We start from the raw sequence: 17,443 nt of genomic DNA, 5'->3' as shown, positions 1-17,443 counted from the left end.
CCTCCAAAAAAGGTCTCTTAACATTTTGCCATAGCTCGCACCGTTTCCGAGATATTTGCAGATTTACCTCAAAGAAAGGGGCGTCTCGTTCATATTCCGAGATATTTCTTCTTCTTCTTGTTCTTCTTCTGCACAGCTGCGCTGGAAGTGGCATTTGCAGGTGTGAATAGTGAATACAGCTTAGAATAGGGCAGAGTTACCTCCAAGAAAGGGGCCACAGTGTTTCTTCTTCTTTAAAATGTTGGTACGGCTTCGGAATCTTTAAATATCTCGATATATGTCGAAAACTACGCATCGGATCAAAAAATGTCATGCAGCATACGTAGTAGGAAATTTAATTTCCTACAAAAAAGGTCTCTCAACATTTTGCCATAGCTCGCACCCTTTCCGAGATATTTGCAGATTTACCTCATGGAAAGGGGTGTCACGCATATATTCCGAGATATTTCTTCTTCTTCTTGTTCTTCTTCCGCACAGCTGCGATGGAAGTGGCATTTACAGCTTAGAATAGTGCCGAGTTACCTCTAAGAAAGGGGCCACGGTGTTTCTTCACCTTTATAATGTTGGTACGGCGTCGGAACTTTGAAATATCTCGATATATCTCGAAAACTACGCATCTGATCAAAAAATGTCATAGAACATCAATAGTAATAAGTTTAGTTTCCTACAAAAAAGGTCTGAAATGCAAAGTGATCTGATGGAGTGGATCAGTATATTACATTATATCCAGTGTAGATATAGTGGTGATGGTATTGTTTTTTAATGTATATTACATATCTAATGCAGATATAGTAACAAAGATATTGTTATTAAATGTACATTAATCTGTAGGAAGGAATCAGTATATTACATTATATCTAATGTAGATATAGTAATAATGATATTGTTATTAAATGCACACTGATCTGAGGGAGTGGATCAGTGTATTACATTATATCCAGTGTAGATATAGTATTAATGGTCTTGTTTTTTAATGTATATTACATCACCAATGCAGATATGGTAACAGTGATATTGTTATTAAATATACATAGAACTATATCTAGGAAGGAATCAGTATATCTACATTATATCTAATGTAGATATAATAATAATGATATTGTCATTAAATGTACATTGATCTGTAGGAAGGCGTCAGTATATTACAATATATCTAATGAAGATAGAGTAATAATGACATTGTTATTAAATGCACACTGATCTGAGGGTGTGAATCAGCATATTACATTATATCCAGGGCAGATTTAGTAATAATGGTTCGTTCTTTAATGTATATTATCTATCTAATGCAGATATAGTAACTATGATATTGTTAGTAACTGTACATTGATCTGTAGGAAGGAATCAGTATATTACATTATATCTAGTATAGTTATAGTAACTCGGAGTGCCCCAACCCCCGAAAGGGGCGCGGGGAGCCAGGACGACCTCTGGTCGATCCAGGCTGAGCCCCAACAGAGCGCGTCTCCGGGTGGCGGATAGAAGGACGACCGGGTGCGTGAAGTGGGCCCCGAGTACCGTGGAACGGGATGCCTCTGGCGACCAGGAAAGGGAAAAGGCGCGCCTACGGTGTGCCCCGGCCAATGGTTGCTATTTCTGACCTCCGACGGCCTAAGAACCCTCGGAGGGGTACTAAAGCTCCGTCGCGGACCAGCTCCCCAAGCTAAGGTGTAAGCAATCGTGCCGAGAGCTGGATGGCACCGCGGTAATGGTGTCACGAATGATGCCCTTGGGGTACCAGGCGCCCCCCATTGTATCTAGCCTTACCCCGGCAAGCGGGCTCTGCATTCTTCCCGACTACTTGTGGGACGTACATGGAAAACAAAAACTCTAAAATGAACAAAAATGACACTCAGACAAACACAGACACAAACATGCACACGAACACGGACACGAATACAAGAACAACAAACACAAACACCAACTTGAACGCACTCTGAATCGGGCTGTTTGAGGAGGGAAGGTACCCAATGTTGGTGACCGCCTCCGAAACACCGCCGACGGGCGGTTCTGTGGTGAGTATGTCTGCGGCAGGCGAGGTCACAACCTTGCCGGCTCTAGAATTATTCACCCTCAATGAGGAGCCTTCCTCCGGCGCGGCCGGGGCCGACCAGGGAGCAATCCCCGGACCGAACCCGGTAGCACGAAGGAAGGTAAAGCCAAGCGGAGCAGTCAGAAAGAAGAAGGCCAGCATGGCGCTCTTAGCGCTGGCGGAGACTTCCGACAAGACGGCTACCGCTGAGACAACAAGCAAGGCTGTGATGGCCCCTGCGACGGCCGCTGCGAGGGTGGAAACCCCAGTTACCGGGGAACCCCGCGCAGGGACGTCGCAGGTGGGCGGCAAGGGGCGGAGGGTAAGGTGCTCAAACGGACCCGACCATCCGTCTCCCCTAACACTCAGCCTTGCGCGAAGAAAAGACAAAGGATCTTTCCTTAGCCGGAAAGCTTCAGTGAGGTGCTGACGGTGGAGAGATGGCTGGCAGTCGCGCCGGCCAACTACCCGCAGTCGACCCTCACTGAGATGCAGGCTTCCGCCATCGAGCAGGCGATTGTGGGAGCGTTGTACGGGCGCCAAAAAGGGGAGACCATGCCGCGCTTCGACGAGTGCCGGTCGGAGGAGGCCTGCTACTGGTGACCTGCGCGGACACTGGAGCGGTGGAATGGCTGAGGGCCATAGCCACCACAATCTGGCCTTGGGAGGGGGCAGTCCTCCAAGTGCTGGATGGCCGGCGCCTCCCAAAGCTCAAAAGGATGGTCACGGTCCTCCCCGGCCCTCCGGTGGCCACGGAGGCCATTCTAAGAATGATGGAGGGTCAGAACCCGGGGCTCCGCACGAACCTTTGGGGAGTGTGGAGCAGGAGAGTGGGGCCGAATTTGGTAACTCTCGTCCTGGGGGCTGACCCTGCGTCATACTGCCTCATCAAGAGGCAGGGTTCTGAGGTCCACGTGGGACTGCGCGGGGCACTCTTCAGAGAGTGACCTGCCAGGACCACGGAGGAAAAGAAGAACCCCAACACGGTCCCAGGGAACAAACCGGGACCAACAGCCCTGGTGATGGAGGAAGGGAAGGTGGGGGTGAGTGGTGTGGAAGGAGGAGAAGTGGACCCTATGGCGCTGGCAACGGCGCGCACGGAGACCCTCGCCCCCTGCGCCGACACCCTCCCATCCCACCCCACCCAGGAGCTGCAACATAGGAGCGGCGCCCGCCGGATCCTCCCAAGGACCGAAGGCCGCCGAAACGCAACCTCCGTCCAGTGGGAATATCTCCAAGGCAGCAATGTCAAGGGGAAGACCGACCACGGCGGAGGCGACGAAACGGACCGGGCTTCTGGGTGTGCAAAAGGGGAGTCAACGTACCCTGATACACAGCCTGAAGGCCGGTACCAGGGGTAGAAGACGGATGAGCCCTGGTAAGGGCCCCCTTCACAAGTAGGTGTAATGGGCCCCGCCGGGAAACATAACGCACCTACTTCAACCAAGTGAGACTGGACCACATCTGACACCAACATGGTGCCAGATGGTACCAGATTCTCGCAGATCAATTTGCAACATTGCAAGGCGGCAACGGACCTCCTCCTGTGGCGCCTAACGATGGGGCAGACAGATATTGCCCTCATACAGGAACCTTGGATCCACAAGGAACGTGTAGGAGGGCTAAACAGGGGGTGTGGCTCACTCTACTATGATGCCACATCCACAAGGCCCAGGGCCTGTATCTTCATTAAAAACGAGATCGCGGCCCTGAAACTCAATGAATTCTGTACAACTGATCTTTCAGCGGTTAAGGTTAAACTTAACCTCGGGGGGAATACGTCAGAGCTGGTGGTATGCTCGGCATACTTGTCGTACGACTCTGAGCACCCTCCACCCACGAGGGAACTCAGGGCCCTGATAGATCACTGTGCTGTCAATGGTCTGCACCTGGTGATCGGCTGCGATGCCAACTCGCACCACACCGTATGGGGCAGCACTAATACCAACGGTAGAGGCACAGCACTGCTGGAATACCTCGCCACCACGGGCCTGAAGATCCTTAACATAGGCTTGTTCTAACCTATGTTAAAGCTAACCTTTGTCACGTCCCCGTAGACAGGAGGTGATTGATTTGACCCTGGGCTCCGCCAAGGTGACACAGGTCATTAAACATTGGAAGGTACGGGACGAGAGCATACTCTCGGACCACCGCCTTATCACTTTCGGATTAAAAGACGACAGAGAGGGCGGCTGTTACGGCATAGCGGGCCGTTTACCGTTCCTACTCCACGACGAACCCCCACTTGGACCATGTATCTAACGGCGTCAGAGTGACGTCACCAGGTTCATGCTCTGCTATATTTACAGCTGATCAGGCGCGACCTAATTAGAATAGATTAAACCAAAGCAGCGAGCGACTAAATAAACATACCGCGAATTCAAGTAGAAATTGTGCTAAGCGTTACATCGTCTATGTGTAAAACAACTGTGTAAAACAACCTAGTTGTGTGTACAATAAACTGTTTTGTATTTCCACGTTTCACAGTGCATCTTCTCCACGTTCCCCCCGTTTCGATCCACCCTCTCACAACGCGCTCCCAATACTTCAATCTCGCGACAACAGCGGCACTGGAGAGGCTTACAGTAACCCAAAGGCCACCATCTGGGCACTCTATAGAGAGGGCCTGGAAGGGAGGCTAAAGGGGAACTGTCAGCGTCCCAGGACCGTAGGCGAAATTGAGCAAGCGGTGGAGCATCTGCGATACCGCACGCACCGACCCTGTTCCAGCGGACTGGGAAATAGCTGAAAAGGTGATAAATACGGACAGGGTGAAGTGGGCCATCGGCTCCTTCAAAAGGTTCAAGAACCCAGGCACTGACGGGATCTTCCCAGCACTCCTTCAAGAGGGTGGGGAGGACCTGTACAGGCGCCTGGGCCAGATCTTCAAATCCTGCCTAGCGAAGGGCTATGTACCCAAAGCCTGGAGATACTCCAAGGTAGTGTTCATCCCGAAACCAGGAAAGAACAACTATGACCTTGCCAAGTTGTACAGACCCATCAGCCTCACCCATTTCTTGCTTAAAACGCTGGAGAGGCTGGTTGATAGGTACATTAGAGACGAGGTATTGGCTAGCAAACAGCTGAACCCCTCTCAACACACCTACCAAAACGGCAAATCCACCGAGACGGCACTTCACAACCTGATAGGTCTAATCGAAGGTACACTGTCGAACGGTGAATCTGCTCTCTGCATCTTCCTCGACATCGAGGGGGCGTTTGACAACACCCCTCACGATGCTATATAGGAAGCCGCGATGAGATACAATATTAAGGACTCCGTCGTAAGATGGATCCACAATACGCTGACGAATAGAACAGTCACAACAAGCCTGGGAGAGGAGACGGTGAGGGCCGACGTCGCGAGGGGCTGCCCGCAGGGAGGAGTTCTGTCCCCCCTTCTGTGGACCCTCGTGGTTGACGAACTCATACGTATACTCACAACAGAAGGCTTCGAGGTTCAGGGTTACGCCGACGACCTTACGATCACGGTCAGAGGCAGACACCCGCTAGATTTAGCGAGGAGGTTGCAAAAGGCTATCACACTTGTGGGATCCTGGTGTCGATCACACTCGTTCTCGGTAAATCGGAGCAAAACGGAGTTGGTCCTATTTACAAGAAGAAGACGCTTTTATTTTAAGGTTCCTCATCTTTTTGGGACGCAATTACAACTCCCAGATGAGGTAAAATATCTTGGAGTAACACTAGATAAAAAACTCACCTGGAAGAATCATGTGAACAAGCAGACCCAGCAAGCAATTAGCACCTACTGGGCCTGCCGCAGAATGTTTAGCCCCGCATGGAGACTCAAACCAAGGATGGTGAGGTGAATATACCAGGCCATCCTTGAACCTATTATAACATACGCCTCGATTGTGTGGTGGACCTCCATGAAGAGGGAGCACACAAAAGGACAATAGAATGAATATACCGAATAGCGTTGTTGGGGATAACAGGTGCGCGCCCCACCACGCCTGCTATGGCAATGGGTACGCTACTCGATATCAAGCCACCCCATCTAGTAGTGATGGCAACGGCTTGGAGAGCGGCCATCAGCCTGCATCAAGCTGAAGAATGGTACCCGTCGAGCGATGGGCACACCGAGATCTTAAGGGATCAGGGATCGGAGCTAATTCCGACCCACGCCACGGGGAAAACCGCTGCAAGACGGAGTACCTTTTCAGACGGGAATACGACTTAATCATCCCAGAAAAGGAGAAATGGCTGGAAGACCCTAACGGCATCCTGACTCCGGGGGGACTGGTGTGGTTCACAGACGGTTCCAAGACCGGATCTGGCACCGGAGCCGGGGTAGCGGGGGAGAGCCCAAGGGTCGAAATGACCCACAAGCTGGGCCACCAGGTTTCGGTCTTCCAAGCAGAAGTGTTCTCCATCTGGGCCTGCGCCAAATACAACTTGGAAAGGGCCCACTCAGGAAAACACGTCTATTTTTATCCGACTTCGTAAAGGAGGAGGATACTCAATTCGATGTGTATATTTTTTTTTCTTCTAAATGTATGTTCGCCGATTACTCCGAGACGGATGGACCAATCGGAACGAAACCTTTTGCGTCTGGTAGAGAAAGTCTCCCGATTGGTCCCGTAAAAAAATATTTTGCATTTTTTCATTCCTAACGACATTTTTGTCTAAATGTATGTTCGCCGATTATTCCGAAACGGATGAACTAATCGGAACGAAACTAAACTTCTAAAGTATGTGTGCAGATTGGTCCCGTTAAAAATACATTTTATATTTTTTCATTCCGAACGCTTTTTATTGCAGAAAAACGTACTATTTCATGTACGTGCGCCGTACGTTCGCCGATTACTCCGAGACGGATAGACCAATCGGAATGAAACTCCTTGCATCTTGTAGAGTATATCTCGCACTTGGTCCCGTCAGAAAGGCATTTTGCATTTTTTCATTGCTAACGATTTTTTTGCAAGAACGTAATGCTTGATTTACATTTTTCACCGATTACGGATGGACCAATCGGAACGAAACCTTTTGCATCTGGTAGAGTATATCTTCCAATTGGTGCTGCAAAAAAAATTTTGGTATTTTTTCATTCCTAACGACTTTTATCGCAAAATACGTAATACTTCATTTATATCTCCAGGCGTTTATGCTGCAGGGAATGTACCGATAGCGATGAAACCTTTCACATTTAGTAGGAGGTTTATCCGCGATGATCTCACTTGCAAAAATTTATGAAATTTGTTGTTTATTAACAACTTAAATTCGGTCAATTTTTTTTCGGTTTATGGTTATTAGCTAAGCAACAGAAATCTAAAATCACGTTACACTATCCTACAAATACTACTGGTTCCACTAAAAAGTGTGAAATAAAATAATTTTTAACAAAAAAACATCCGACTTCGAAATGCACTAAAAAGTATAAAATAATTTCTATTTCATTTATACCAATATTCCATAGCTATTAATAATATCTACTTAATCGTTTCATAGGATACCAAATACATTTCAAAGTTTTCGGAGGCGGCGCAAAATTACAAATACCCGAACAAACGATGCTGCCAATAACAACTTGATTGCGGTATGGCAAACATGGTAATTAATAAATCGTAAGAGAAAAATTATAGGTTCGGCTGAAAACATTTGTAATTGTAACGATTATATGAGAAATTGGCAGCACTTCTGATGTACATGCACTATACTGCAGTTCACAAGAGATCATACTTAACTCGCGCCGCTCACTAGGTCTAGAGAGATTATTAATAACGTGTGTTATTCCCCTCTACAGCTTGCTTCTTATTATACTTTTCGAACATATAAATGGTGGGCAGAAATATATGACGTACGATAACTGATAACCGGTGATGATATTGTAAGGTATTATGGGAAAAGGGTGCATCCACGGGTGCTCATGTCCGCGGCTCGGCCGGGCCGATGACACGGTCAAATCAACGAGGCCAACGCACGCGAGCATAAACACGGAAAAAGACGTTGCGTCAACCGTGTTTAGGCGCGTACAGGCAACAAAGGCCGAGGCCCGAAATATAAAAAGAAAGACCAGTACGATGAACCGCGTTTTTGACAACACGGCGGGTCAAGACACGGCCGCCGCGAAAGGTTACCATAACGGTTAGAGGCAGTCGAAACGAAACCGTCGTAGGCGTAACGTGTCAGGCGAACCGGCGAAACCTAACACTCGAATGGATTTAAGCGTAGGTTAATTTAATTAGTTTAAGTTGTGTAATCATAGCCTTAAGATATTCAGTAAACGCTATATTAAGTAAACGACTCGCGTTAACGTTGCTTCATCCCTCCCCCCGATCCTACAGTATCACGATACAATGAAATTCTTATTATTTGTCGCAAAAAAAAAAATCATGTGAACGCATAGTAAGAAGCACGCTGTAAAGGGGAATCACACGCACTATTAAAAATCTCCCTAGAGTTCAGTAGGTCACTAGCTGCGCGAGTTAAGTGCGGTCACTCGCGAACTGCAGTATAGTTAATTCGCAATGGGTTTGTTAATTCCCGTTGAATATTGTTTACTTGAAACTATCAAATGGGTGATTTATCATAGGTTGCCGACGCCGGAGTTAGGATCTTCCTAGTAGAGGAAAAGTTTTTAATTTTGCGCCGCCTCCAAAAACTTTGAAATGTATTTGGTATCCCAGTGAGCGGCGAGGCGTTCACCCACGCCTGGGAGACCTTAACCCGCCGCTACGAAAACCGGCGCCTCCTGATTTCCGCGCAAGTCGAGCGCCTCGTGAACGGGACACCTCTTCCTCTAAAGTCCTCGCATGCCCTCAACGGACTCCTCTCTGAGGCGCAAGAGGCCCTCAACGCCCTTCAGGGCCTCCACGTCCCAGTGGAGCACTGGGACGTCATTTTGGTGCATCTGCTGGTGCGCCGCTTGGACCCCCTCACGCGCGAAGCCTGGGAGAACCACCTCGGGCAGAAAATGGAGCATCCCTCATGGAAAGACCTCCAGGACTTCCTCACTGGGCGGGCCAGAGCACGGGAAACCCTCGAGCTCTCCCGTGACGACACTACCGGGTCAAGTGCCCCAGCCACCTCCGGACGTCCTCCAGTCGCCTCTCGGCCTCCACCCAGCTCGGTGCGGGCTCCTGTACGGCCACCTCCTGCTCCAGCCGGACGAGCCTATTACGCCTCAGAGCAGCTGCCTCCCAACTATAAGGATGGTCTCTGCGACATGTGCGGGAAGCGGCACTACATTACGGAGTGCCCGGAGTTCCTCGGCCTCTCGGTGTTCGACCGTCGCAAGGTGGCCGTTCAGCACCGATTGTGCTACAACTGCCTTGGCCGGCACGGGGCCATGAACTGCCGCAGTGAACGACGGTGCCGGACGTGCGGAAACAAACACCACACCCTCATCCACGTCCCGGCTCACCCCATGGAGGACCGCCCAAAGGACAGTGGATGGCCCGACATTCCCTCAGGCACACCCGTTCCGGCTGCTCCTCGGGTTACGGCCCATCATGTGGCCGTACATCAGGCCTCCGCGGACACCTCAGCCAAGATGAGGCCTCGCTACCGCAATCGGAGTGACTTCTCCAGGCGGAGCCACCTCAAACTGCTCTCCTCCACTCTACGGTACTCTTCGCCACCTCCAGGGCTCTTCTCGTCGCACCTCATGGATGGACGTATCCGGTTAGGATGCTCCTAGATTCCGGTTCGGAACTTTCATTCATCTCTGAAAGGACTGCAACTTTCTGATCCGGACTTCCTCATTCCCGGTCCCATCGATATCATCTTGGGAGCCGATGTGTTCGGCCGACTCCTCTTGCCGGAAATGGTCAAGGCTGATCAGGCCTCGCCGATCGGCCTCACTACGATCTTCGGGTGGGTATTCCTCGGGCCCCTGGTCACCGGATCACCTCACGGAGAGAAGGTAGCTCTCCACGGAACAGCTGATCATGAGCTCCACGAGCTTCTCACCAAATTTTGGATTCAAGAAGAGGTTCCTTCGAAACCCTCGCAAGCCCTCACTCCGGAAGAGCAAGAATGCGAGGCACACTTCTCTCGCACCCACTCTCGAGACTCCTCCGGTCGCTACGTGGTGCGACTTCCTCTCCTGGGACCTCGGACTAACCTCGGGGACTCTTACGAGACGGCTCTTCGAGGTCTTCGACGGATTCAACGGCGCTGCACGGCCAATCAGGCGTTCGGACGCCTCTACAAGGAGTTTCTGCAGGAGTACGAAGACCTCGGACATATGCAACCAGCCTCGGAATCCTCCTTGGGCACCTCCACGATCTTTTACCTCCCACATCACGGGGTTTTAACCTCTAAGGGTTCGCAGCCGAAACTGAGGGTCGTATTCAACGGCTCCAGTGCCACCTCATCCGGGACTTCTCTCAACGACCTCATGCATACAGGTTGCTGTACATCCAGCTGATTGGGACCTCCAACGTATCCTCTGGTCGGACCCTCAAGGGAAGACGGTCTGCTACCAATTGACCACGGTCACCTACGGTACGCGATCAGCTCCATTCTTGGCAGCAAGGGCGCTGCTGCAACTCGTGCAGGATGAAGGTCCCCGATACCCCCTCGCTGTGCCTCCACTTCTTAAGGGCCGCTACGTAGACGACATCCTCGGTGGAGGCGACACAGCCAAGGAAGCGGAAGCAGTCGCGGTTCAGCTGACTCAGCTCTGCATGGCGGGCGGGTTCCCGCTTCAAAAATGGACCAGCAATTGTCCAGAGCTCCTCAAGGTCCTCTCCGAAGACGGCGACGCTCCTCACCAGACCTTGGACTTCTCCGACATCACCACCAAGATTTTGGGCTTATCTTGGCAACCTCTGGCGGATCACTTCTGGTTCTCCGCTGCACGGACCTTTCGGGATGCAGTAACGAAACGAACCATTCTCTCGGAAGTCGCACGCCTGTTCGATCCGCTCGGATTCCTCGCCCCTCTCACAATACGAGCGAAGATTCTCCTCCAGGAGCTGTGGCTTGAACAGCTTGGATGGGACGAACCTCTTCCCCCCTCCACGGCTCTCCGCTGGACAACCTTCCGAACAGAACTACAGGACCTCTCGGTCCTCCACATTCCTCGTTGGCTCAACCTCACCCCGGAAGTGCGAGTTGAGATACACGGGTTCTCGGACGCCTCACAGCAGGCGTTGGCCGCAGTTGTATATCTGCGGATTTCGTCCTCTACATCGCCGGCAACCCTGTCGCTAGTCTGCGCCAAGACCAAGGTGGCGCCCCTCAAGAGACTTACCATCCCTCGGTTGGAGTTGACGGCTGCTCTCCTCCTCGCAAAGCTACTCTCGGGATACTCTCGAGCTTTCCTCTGCACCGGTGCATCTCTGGATGGACTCCGCTGTCGCGCTGACCTGGATCAGCCATCATCCCTCGAAATCAAAGGAGTTTGTACGGAATAGAGTCGGGGCGATTCAAGACGCAGTACCTGGTGCTCACTGACTGCGCCTCTCGGGGCCTAACACCGACCCAGCTGAAAACCGACACGCTGTGGTGGTCGGGACCGGACTGGTGAAGGCACCTCCCCAGGAGTGGCCGACGGGCCAATCAACACCTCACCCAGACGCAGCCTTGGAAGAAAGACCGAAGGTAATCCACGTTGCCACCGTGGAACAACATCCTTTCCTCCTGCACCTCATTGAACGGTGCTCCTCCCTCACCTGACTCCTCAGGGTTGTTGCAACGTGCCACAGGGCAGCTTCCGACAATTACCGAACTCCTCACTGAACAATCCTCTCTCTCCGAAGGACCTCGCACGTGCACAGTTCTCCCTCACTCGAGCCACTCAAGGCTTTCACTTCTCCTCTGAGCTACGGACTCTCCTCAGGGGCGGATCCCTCCCTCGAGCTCATCCTCTCTCTAGATTGACCGCCTTTGTTGACCATGATGGCATCCCCCGAGTTGGCGTCCGACTTCAGCATGCACCTCTGGACTCCGACGCTCGACATCCGGCGATCCTTCCCCGGGAATCAATCTTGGCTGACTTCCTCATCAGGGACGCTCACCTGCGTACCCTTCACGGCGGTACTCAAGCTACCTTGGCACACCTCCGGCGCTCCTAATGGATTTTAGGTGGCCGTGCTCTGGTGAAGGCGCACATCCTTCGATGCATACGATGTGCCCGTTTCCGGGGACTTCGAGCCGCTCAATTAATGGGCCAATTACCTCCTGCTCGGGTCACTCCATCAAGGACCTTCCTCAACACCGGCGTGGATTACGCTGGACCGGTGCTCCTCCGCACATGGAAGGGGAGAGGAGCGAAAACCTTCAACGGCTGGATTTCCCTCTTCGTCTGCTTTGCCACCTCTGCCGTCCACCTCGAGCTGGTCTCCGATTACTCCTCAGACGGGTTCCTCGCTGCCTATCAGAGATTCATCAGCCGTCGCGGCATCTGCCAGACCTTATTCAGTGATTGCGGCACCAATCTTCAAGGCGTCGACGCAGAGCTACGCCGCCTGTTCTCCTCCGCCTCGAAGGAGCTCCACGAACTGGCCGGACGACTGACCAACGAAGGGACCAAATGGGTGTTCAACCCACCAGGCGCCCCTCATTTCGGAGGGAAATGGGAAGCCGCAGTCCGCTCCGTCAAGCATCACCTCTGGCGGACCATCGGAGACACGCTTCTCACATTCGAGGAGCTCACGACCCTACTTACGCAGATAGAAGCTATCCTAAATTTTCGGCCCCTTTGCCCCCTCGCTGAGGATCCCGAGGACCCCTCCGCTCTGACACCTGGTCACTTCCTTATCGGAGACGCTCTCACCTCTGTTCCTGAACCCTCTCTCACATCCTTAGCTACCTCCAGATTATCTCGCTGGCAGTTCATTCAACAGAAGGTGCAGCATTTCTGGGCCCGCTGGGCAGCGGAGTGCCTCCACAATTATCAGATCATCTCCAAGTGGCACCAACCCTCGCATGAGCTCAAAGTGGGCTCCCTGGAGCTCCTCACGGATCAGCGATTAACTCCCTCGAAGTGGCCCCTCGCCTGGATTCTTCAGCTGCACTCGGGGAAGGACGGACTCACCAGGGTGGTCACCCTCAAGACGGCCTCCTCCACTCTACAGCGGCCCATCACGAAGCTAGCGGTGCTTCCAAACCACGACTGCGTCAAAGCCTCCTCTCCTCATGTTTCGACAACGGGGTCGTCGAAGGCGGGCGGGTAATGTTGCGTGAACGCGCGTATAACGGGTCGCATCGTCACGCGGGGCCCGTCCGAGAGGTGCTGCCACCTCTCGCTCTCTTTCGGGTACTAAAACTCTTCGTGCGAACGACGCGCTCGACGTAGCCATATTGTCTTTTGTAACTACCACGCGAACATAGAGCTCCGTACAGGATTCCAAGTTTTTGTGGGTTTTCAAAGGAATTGGTGCTAGTTTATATACACTTTCGGCTTTCCTCGACACCTCGTTGTCTATTGTAAACCGGATTCCTCGGGAAAGGCGGTGTTGTGCGAACAACGGCGGTTTTCTCACCGATTTCGTCGACAGCACCACGTGTTCGCGCACGGCTAACGGACGCCACAATTTTGAGACCACCGGACTCCTCAAACTCGTCGGTCGCCTCGCGTAATTCATCGGTCGCCTCTTGCCAGTTGTTCGGACTCTGCGGAAAATAACAACTTCCCGGTTGTTTTGTGTACGTTTGAACCGCGCGAATACGATTCGCAACGGTGTACCGGTCTCCTCAATTTGGGTGTCCCCTCAACGAGACCTCGTGTTTTTAATAAACTGACAACAATTAGACAGCCTCGTGCATTTTTTTTGTGTGTTAATTTTCTGTGTACGGCCACCCTCGTTCCCCTCGAAACAAATAACAGTTACATTAATATTAATTAATGACCAGCGGTGGAATGTTATCGATTACAGTGACATAGTGTTTATAGAAATTAGTATGTACTTGTATAGAACGAAAGTCACACGAACGGCGACAAGACCGTGTATATCAAAACACCTCTATACTTTTTAAAGTGTATCAGGATAACTAACATTCAATATGTACGTCTTGTATACTTTTATTATTATATTCACTGAATACGAATCCGGAAACTATTTTTCACCAGTGACTAAAATTTTTCATTATTTTAATTGCGAAATATATAATAAAATATTATCAACTACGTATGTTTAAACATTGATAAAAATGATAAAAATGACATTCGAAATGTAGCAGTACTCAAATAATAATTTTTTTTTTAATTAAAGTTGTAGAAGAAATTCTAATTATATGCATGTGCGATTTCATACCAAGTTTACTGTCGACTAGTATAAATTAATAAAATTATTCGTTTGTTCCCCCATTTAATTTCGTTCGTTGTTTAACACCCGAACAACGTTTCTAATAGCAATAAATGGTTCCTACATTCGTATTCAGCGCACATTCAACCGTTAGAAAGCAATATTGAATATGAACATGTTAAATAGAAATAAAGGGTTTTATTGATAATGATAATAAAAAAAGGAAATATCTATTCATATTTGTTAACATATTTGTATTACTTTTTTATTTATTATAATAATTGTAATAAAAATTTGTTAACAATTCAAAATCTAAAGTTAAATAATGAAAATAATAAGTTATTCTTTGATGTAATAAAACTAGTTTTGTTCAAAGTGACTATAATAATACACCAACTAAATGAACCGTACCACCAGCCATTAAGAAATATTAATATATATTATTATATACAACGTAGACAGAAATGAAACATTGCACGTTTCGTACTTACCACTTGTTCGAATCGCTGTTCGTATGAAACTGAGCAGGAATCTCTGACTTCCAAAGGGAGAGAGTTGGTGGGGCACATTCCAGGATCGCACAAATTATTCTCTATGTTTACATTCCTGTTGGTATGTGCGTAGTAGTTTATATTGAACGTAAATATTCATACCCTCTTAATGTAGCCATGAAATGTAGAAAGTATAAGTACAGTAAGTGTAATAAATAAAAAGTGTCTAGTGAACGTTTAAAACAGAATACATACCTCATTTAAAATTGGACCACATAACTGGAGGTTTTTTTAATGAGAAGTTACAAATTTATTTATTCTGATACGTGCTTTTGTCGTTTAAAAAAATTACAATTTGTTGAAATTGTGAAAAAATTGATTTCTACTATTTTCTTTCACGATTTCAACAAATTCCAATTTTTTAAAACGACAAAAGCACATATCTTAGTAAATGAATGTGTATAACTTTACAAAAAACCACAAGTCATTTGGTCGAATTTTGAATGAGGTAATCTGTTTCAAACGGTAACCGAACACTGTTTTATTACACTCAGTATACAACCTGTCGAAATACGAATTTTTCGATCCAACGCAATCTGTTGCAATGTACTTTTACAATCTGACTGTGGTAAAAAAGTTGAATATTAATCAGTTCGAAGAATAATGTAATAATTATAAAATTATACACTGGGCATTAAACAATCTTCATTTGAACCCAATGAAGAATTTATTGGCAATATTGAAAAATGTAATGTACATAAAAACAAAAACCTGTAAACAAAAAAATGAGCTTCGTGAAGCAAATAAGAGAACGTGAGATATAAAATCATAACGATATGAATATACGAATCAGTGCCAAGATGCATAAAACGACGCGTGGAAATGTAATTGAATATTAAGTAATGCAAATTTTAATTAAATTGCAAGTATTTGTAAATTTATGTTATATTAGATCCATTTAATCCATTTATTTATTTTCGTTTAAATTTCTATTATTTTATTATATTTTTTATAAAATCCAAAACCAACCGCGTCTGCTTGGAGCGACCAATAATTGTTTGTAAAAATTAAACAACCGCGTCTGCTTGGAGCGACCAATAATTGTTTGTAAAAACAAACCAACCGCGTCTGCTTGGAGCGACCAATAATTGTTTGTAAAAACAAACCAACCGCGTCTGCTTGGAGCGACCAATAATTGTTTGTAATATAAAAATCAAACCAACCGCGTCTGCTTGGAACGACCAATAATTGTTTGTAAAAATTAAACAACCGCGTCTGCTTGGAGCGACCAATAATTGTTTGTAAAAACAAACCAACCGCGTCTGCTTGGAGCGACCAATAATTGTTTGTAATATAAAAATAAAACAACCGCGTCTGCTTGGAGCGACCAATAATTGTTTGTTATAATATAATAAAAAACAAACCAACCGCGTCTGCTTGGAGCGACCAATTGTTTCTAAAAAAGAAACAAACCAACCACGTTTGCTTGAAGCGATGGGTAGACCTACAAAACATGCATCCCGTATGAGGAAGTATCGTGCGAATGAATCAAAAGACGCCACGCAATTACGTCTGTACAAAAATTGCAAAAGAAATACAGAGAAACGATGTCATGAAACTATTAACGAACGCCATTTGAGATTATCTGCAATGCGAAAATATATGCGTTCAAAATTATTGCGTGAAACGATAGAGAAGAAGATACGTCGCCTAACCATAATTTATAATCGTTTAAAGAACGAATCTGTCGAAGAACGATCACGTAGATTGCGATTAATCCACAGACGCTTAGCGAACGAAACTGCTGAGGAACGATCACGTAGATTGAGATTAATCCATAGACGCTTAGCAAACGAATCTGCTGAGAAACGATCACGTAGGCTGAGATTAATCCATAGACGTTTAGCATACGAATCTGCTGAAAAACGATCACGTAGATTGAGATTAATCCACAAACGTTTAGCGAACGAATCTGCTGAGGAACGATCACGTAGATTGAGATTAATCCACGTGCGTTTAGCAAACGAATCTGCTGAGAAACGATCGCGTAGGCTGAGATTAATCCACAGGCGTTTATGCAATCAATGTATTGAAGAACGTTCACAAATTACGTTACGCGTAAACGCGTTAATGCAGTATATAAAAAAATTCGCAATGCTTAGGCGGCGTTGTTACCGATTTTTGGTATAGAATTGAATTTCAAAATAGGGGAAGTCCACATTTGCACATGCTTATTTGGTGCGGAAACGTACCTGATTTCGTTACCAATGAAGGCCAAACTGTTATTGAGAAAACTGTATCTTGTTCATTATTGGACGTCGAAAATCACGATATGAACGATATAGTTCAAAAAGTCCAAATTCATAAACATTCTCATACATGTTACAAAGATCGTAATAATCGTTCTTGTCGATTTGGATTCCCCAGACCGATAAGTGAAAGAACGATGTGCTTAGGCCCAGATGACACACTTGCCAACAACGGGCGTTTCTGCGTACTTAAAAGAACCGCAAATGAAGTTATGGTGAATAATTACAACCCAACTCTTTTAAAGCTTTGGAAAGCAAACATGGATATTCAACCATGCGGAAATGTTACAGCCGTCGCATATTATATTGCTAAATACGCAAGTAAATGCGAGCCGCAGGACACAGGAAATATTATTAAAGAAGCCGTCTTACGAGCGAAACGCCGAAACGATACCA

At 47.8% G+C, this 17,443-nt stretch overlaps 2 protein-coding genes across 2 annotated transcripts; both read left to right on the top strand.

Annotated features, from left to right (window-relative positions):
* The first annotated feature begins 8,966 nt into the window (after positions 1-8,966).
* On the top strand, positions 8,967-11,415 carry LOC114881477. The gene is made up of 3 exons (XM_046289741.1): positions 8,967-9,354; positions 9,727-10,343; positions 10,405-11,415. The coding sequence occupies exons 1-3, from the start codon at positions 8,967-8,969 to the stop codon at positions 11,413-11,415; spliced, it is 2,016 nt and encodes a 671-aa protein (XP_046145697.1).
* A 750-nt stretch (positions 11,416-12,165) lies between these two features.
* On the top strand, positions 12,166-13,176 carry LOC123989024. The gene has a single exon (XM_046289740.1). The coding sequence runs from the start codon at positions 12,166-12,168 to the stop codon at positions 13,174-13,176; it is 1,011 nt and encodes a 336-aa protein (XP_046145696.1).
* The last annotated feature ends 4,267 nt before the right edge of the window (positions 13,177-17,443 follow it).

The sequence above is a fragment of the Osmia bicornis genome, unplaced genomic scaffold (assembly GCF_907164935.1).
Source record: "Osmia bicornis bicornis unplaced genomic scaffold, iOsmBic2.1, whole genome shotgun sequence".
Classification (NCBI taxonomy): Eukaryota; Metazoa; Arthropoda; class Insecta; order Hymenoptera; family Megachilidae; genus Osmia; species Osmia bicornis.
Note: the sequence above shows the minus strand (reverse complement) of the source record. Positions and strands in the feature narration are given on the sequence as shown.

What these genes read in the sequence shown, in the direction of transcription:
- LOC114881477 (XM_046289741.1), top strand. Translation starts at nt 8,967, where the DNA reads ATGGAGCATCCCTCATGGAAAGACCTCCAGGACTTCCTCACTGGGCGG. An exon ending in CGGGGCCATGAACTGCCGCA is followed by an intron (nt 9,355 to 9,726) that starts GTGAACGACGGT and finishes CATCTCTGAAAG; the next exon opens with GACTGCAACTTTCTGATCCG. An exon ending in CGCAGCCGAAACTGAGGGTC is followed by an intron (nt 10,344 to 10,404) that starts GTATTCAACGGC and finishes TCATGCATACAG; the next exon opens with GTTGCTGTACATCCAGCTGA.
- LOC123989024 (XM_046289740.1), top strand. Translation starts at nt 12,166, where the DNA reads ATGGGCCAATTACCTCCTGCTCGGGTCACTCCATCAAGGACCTTCCTC.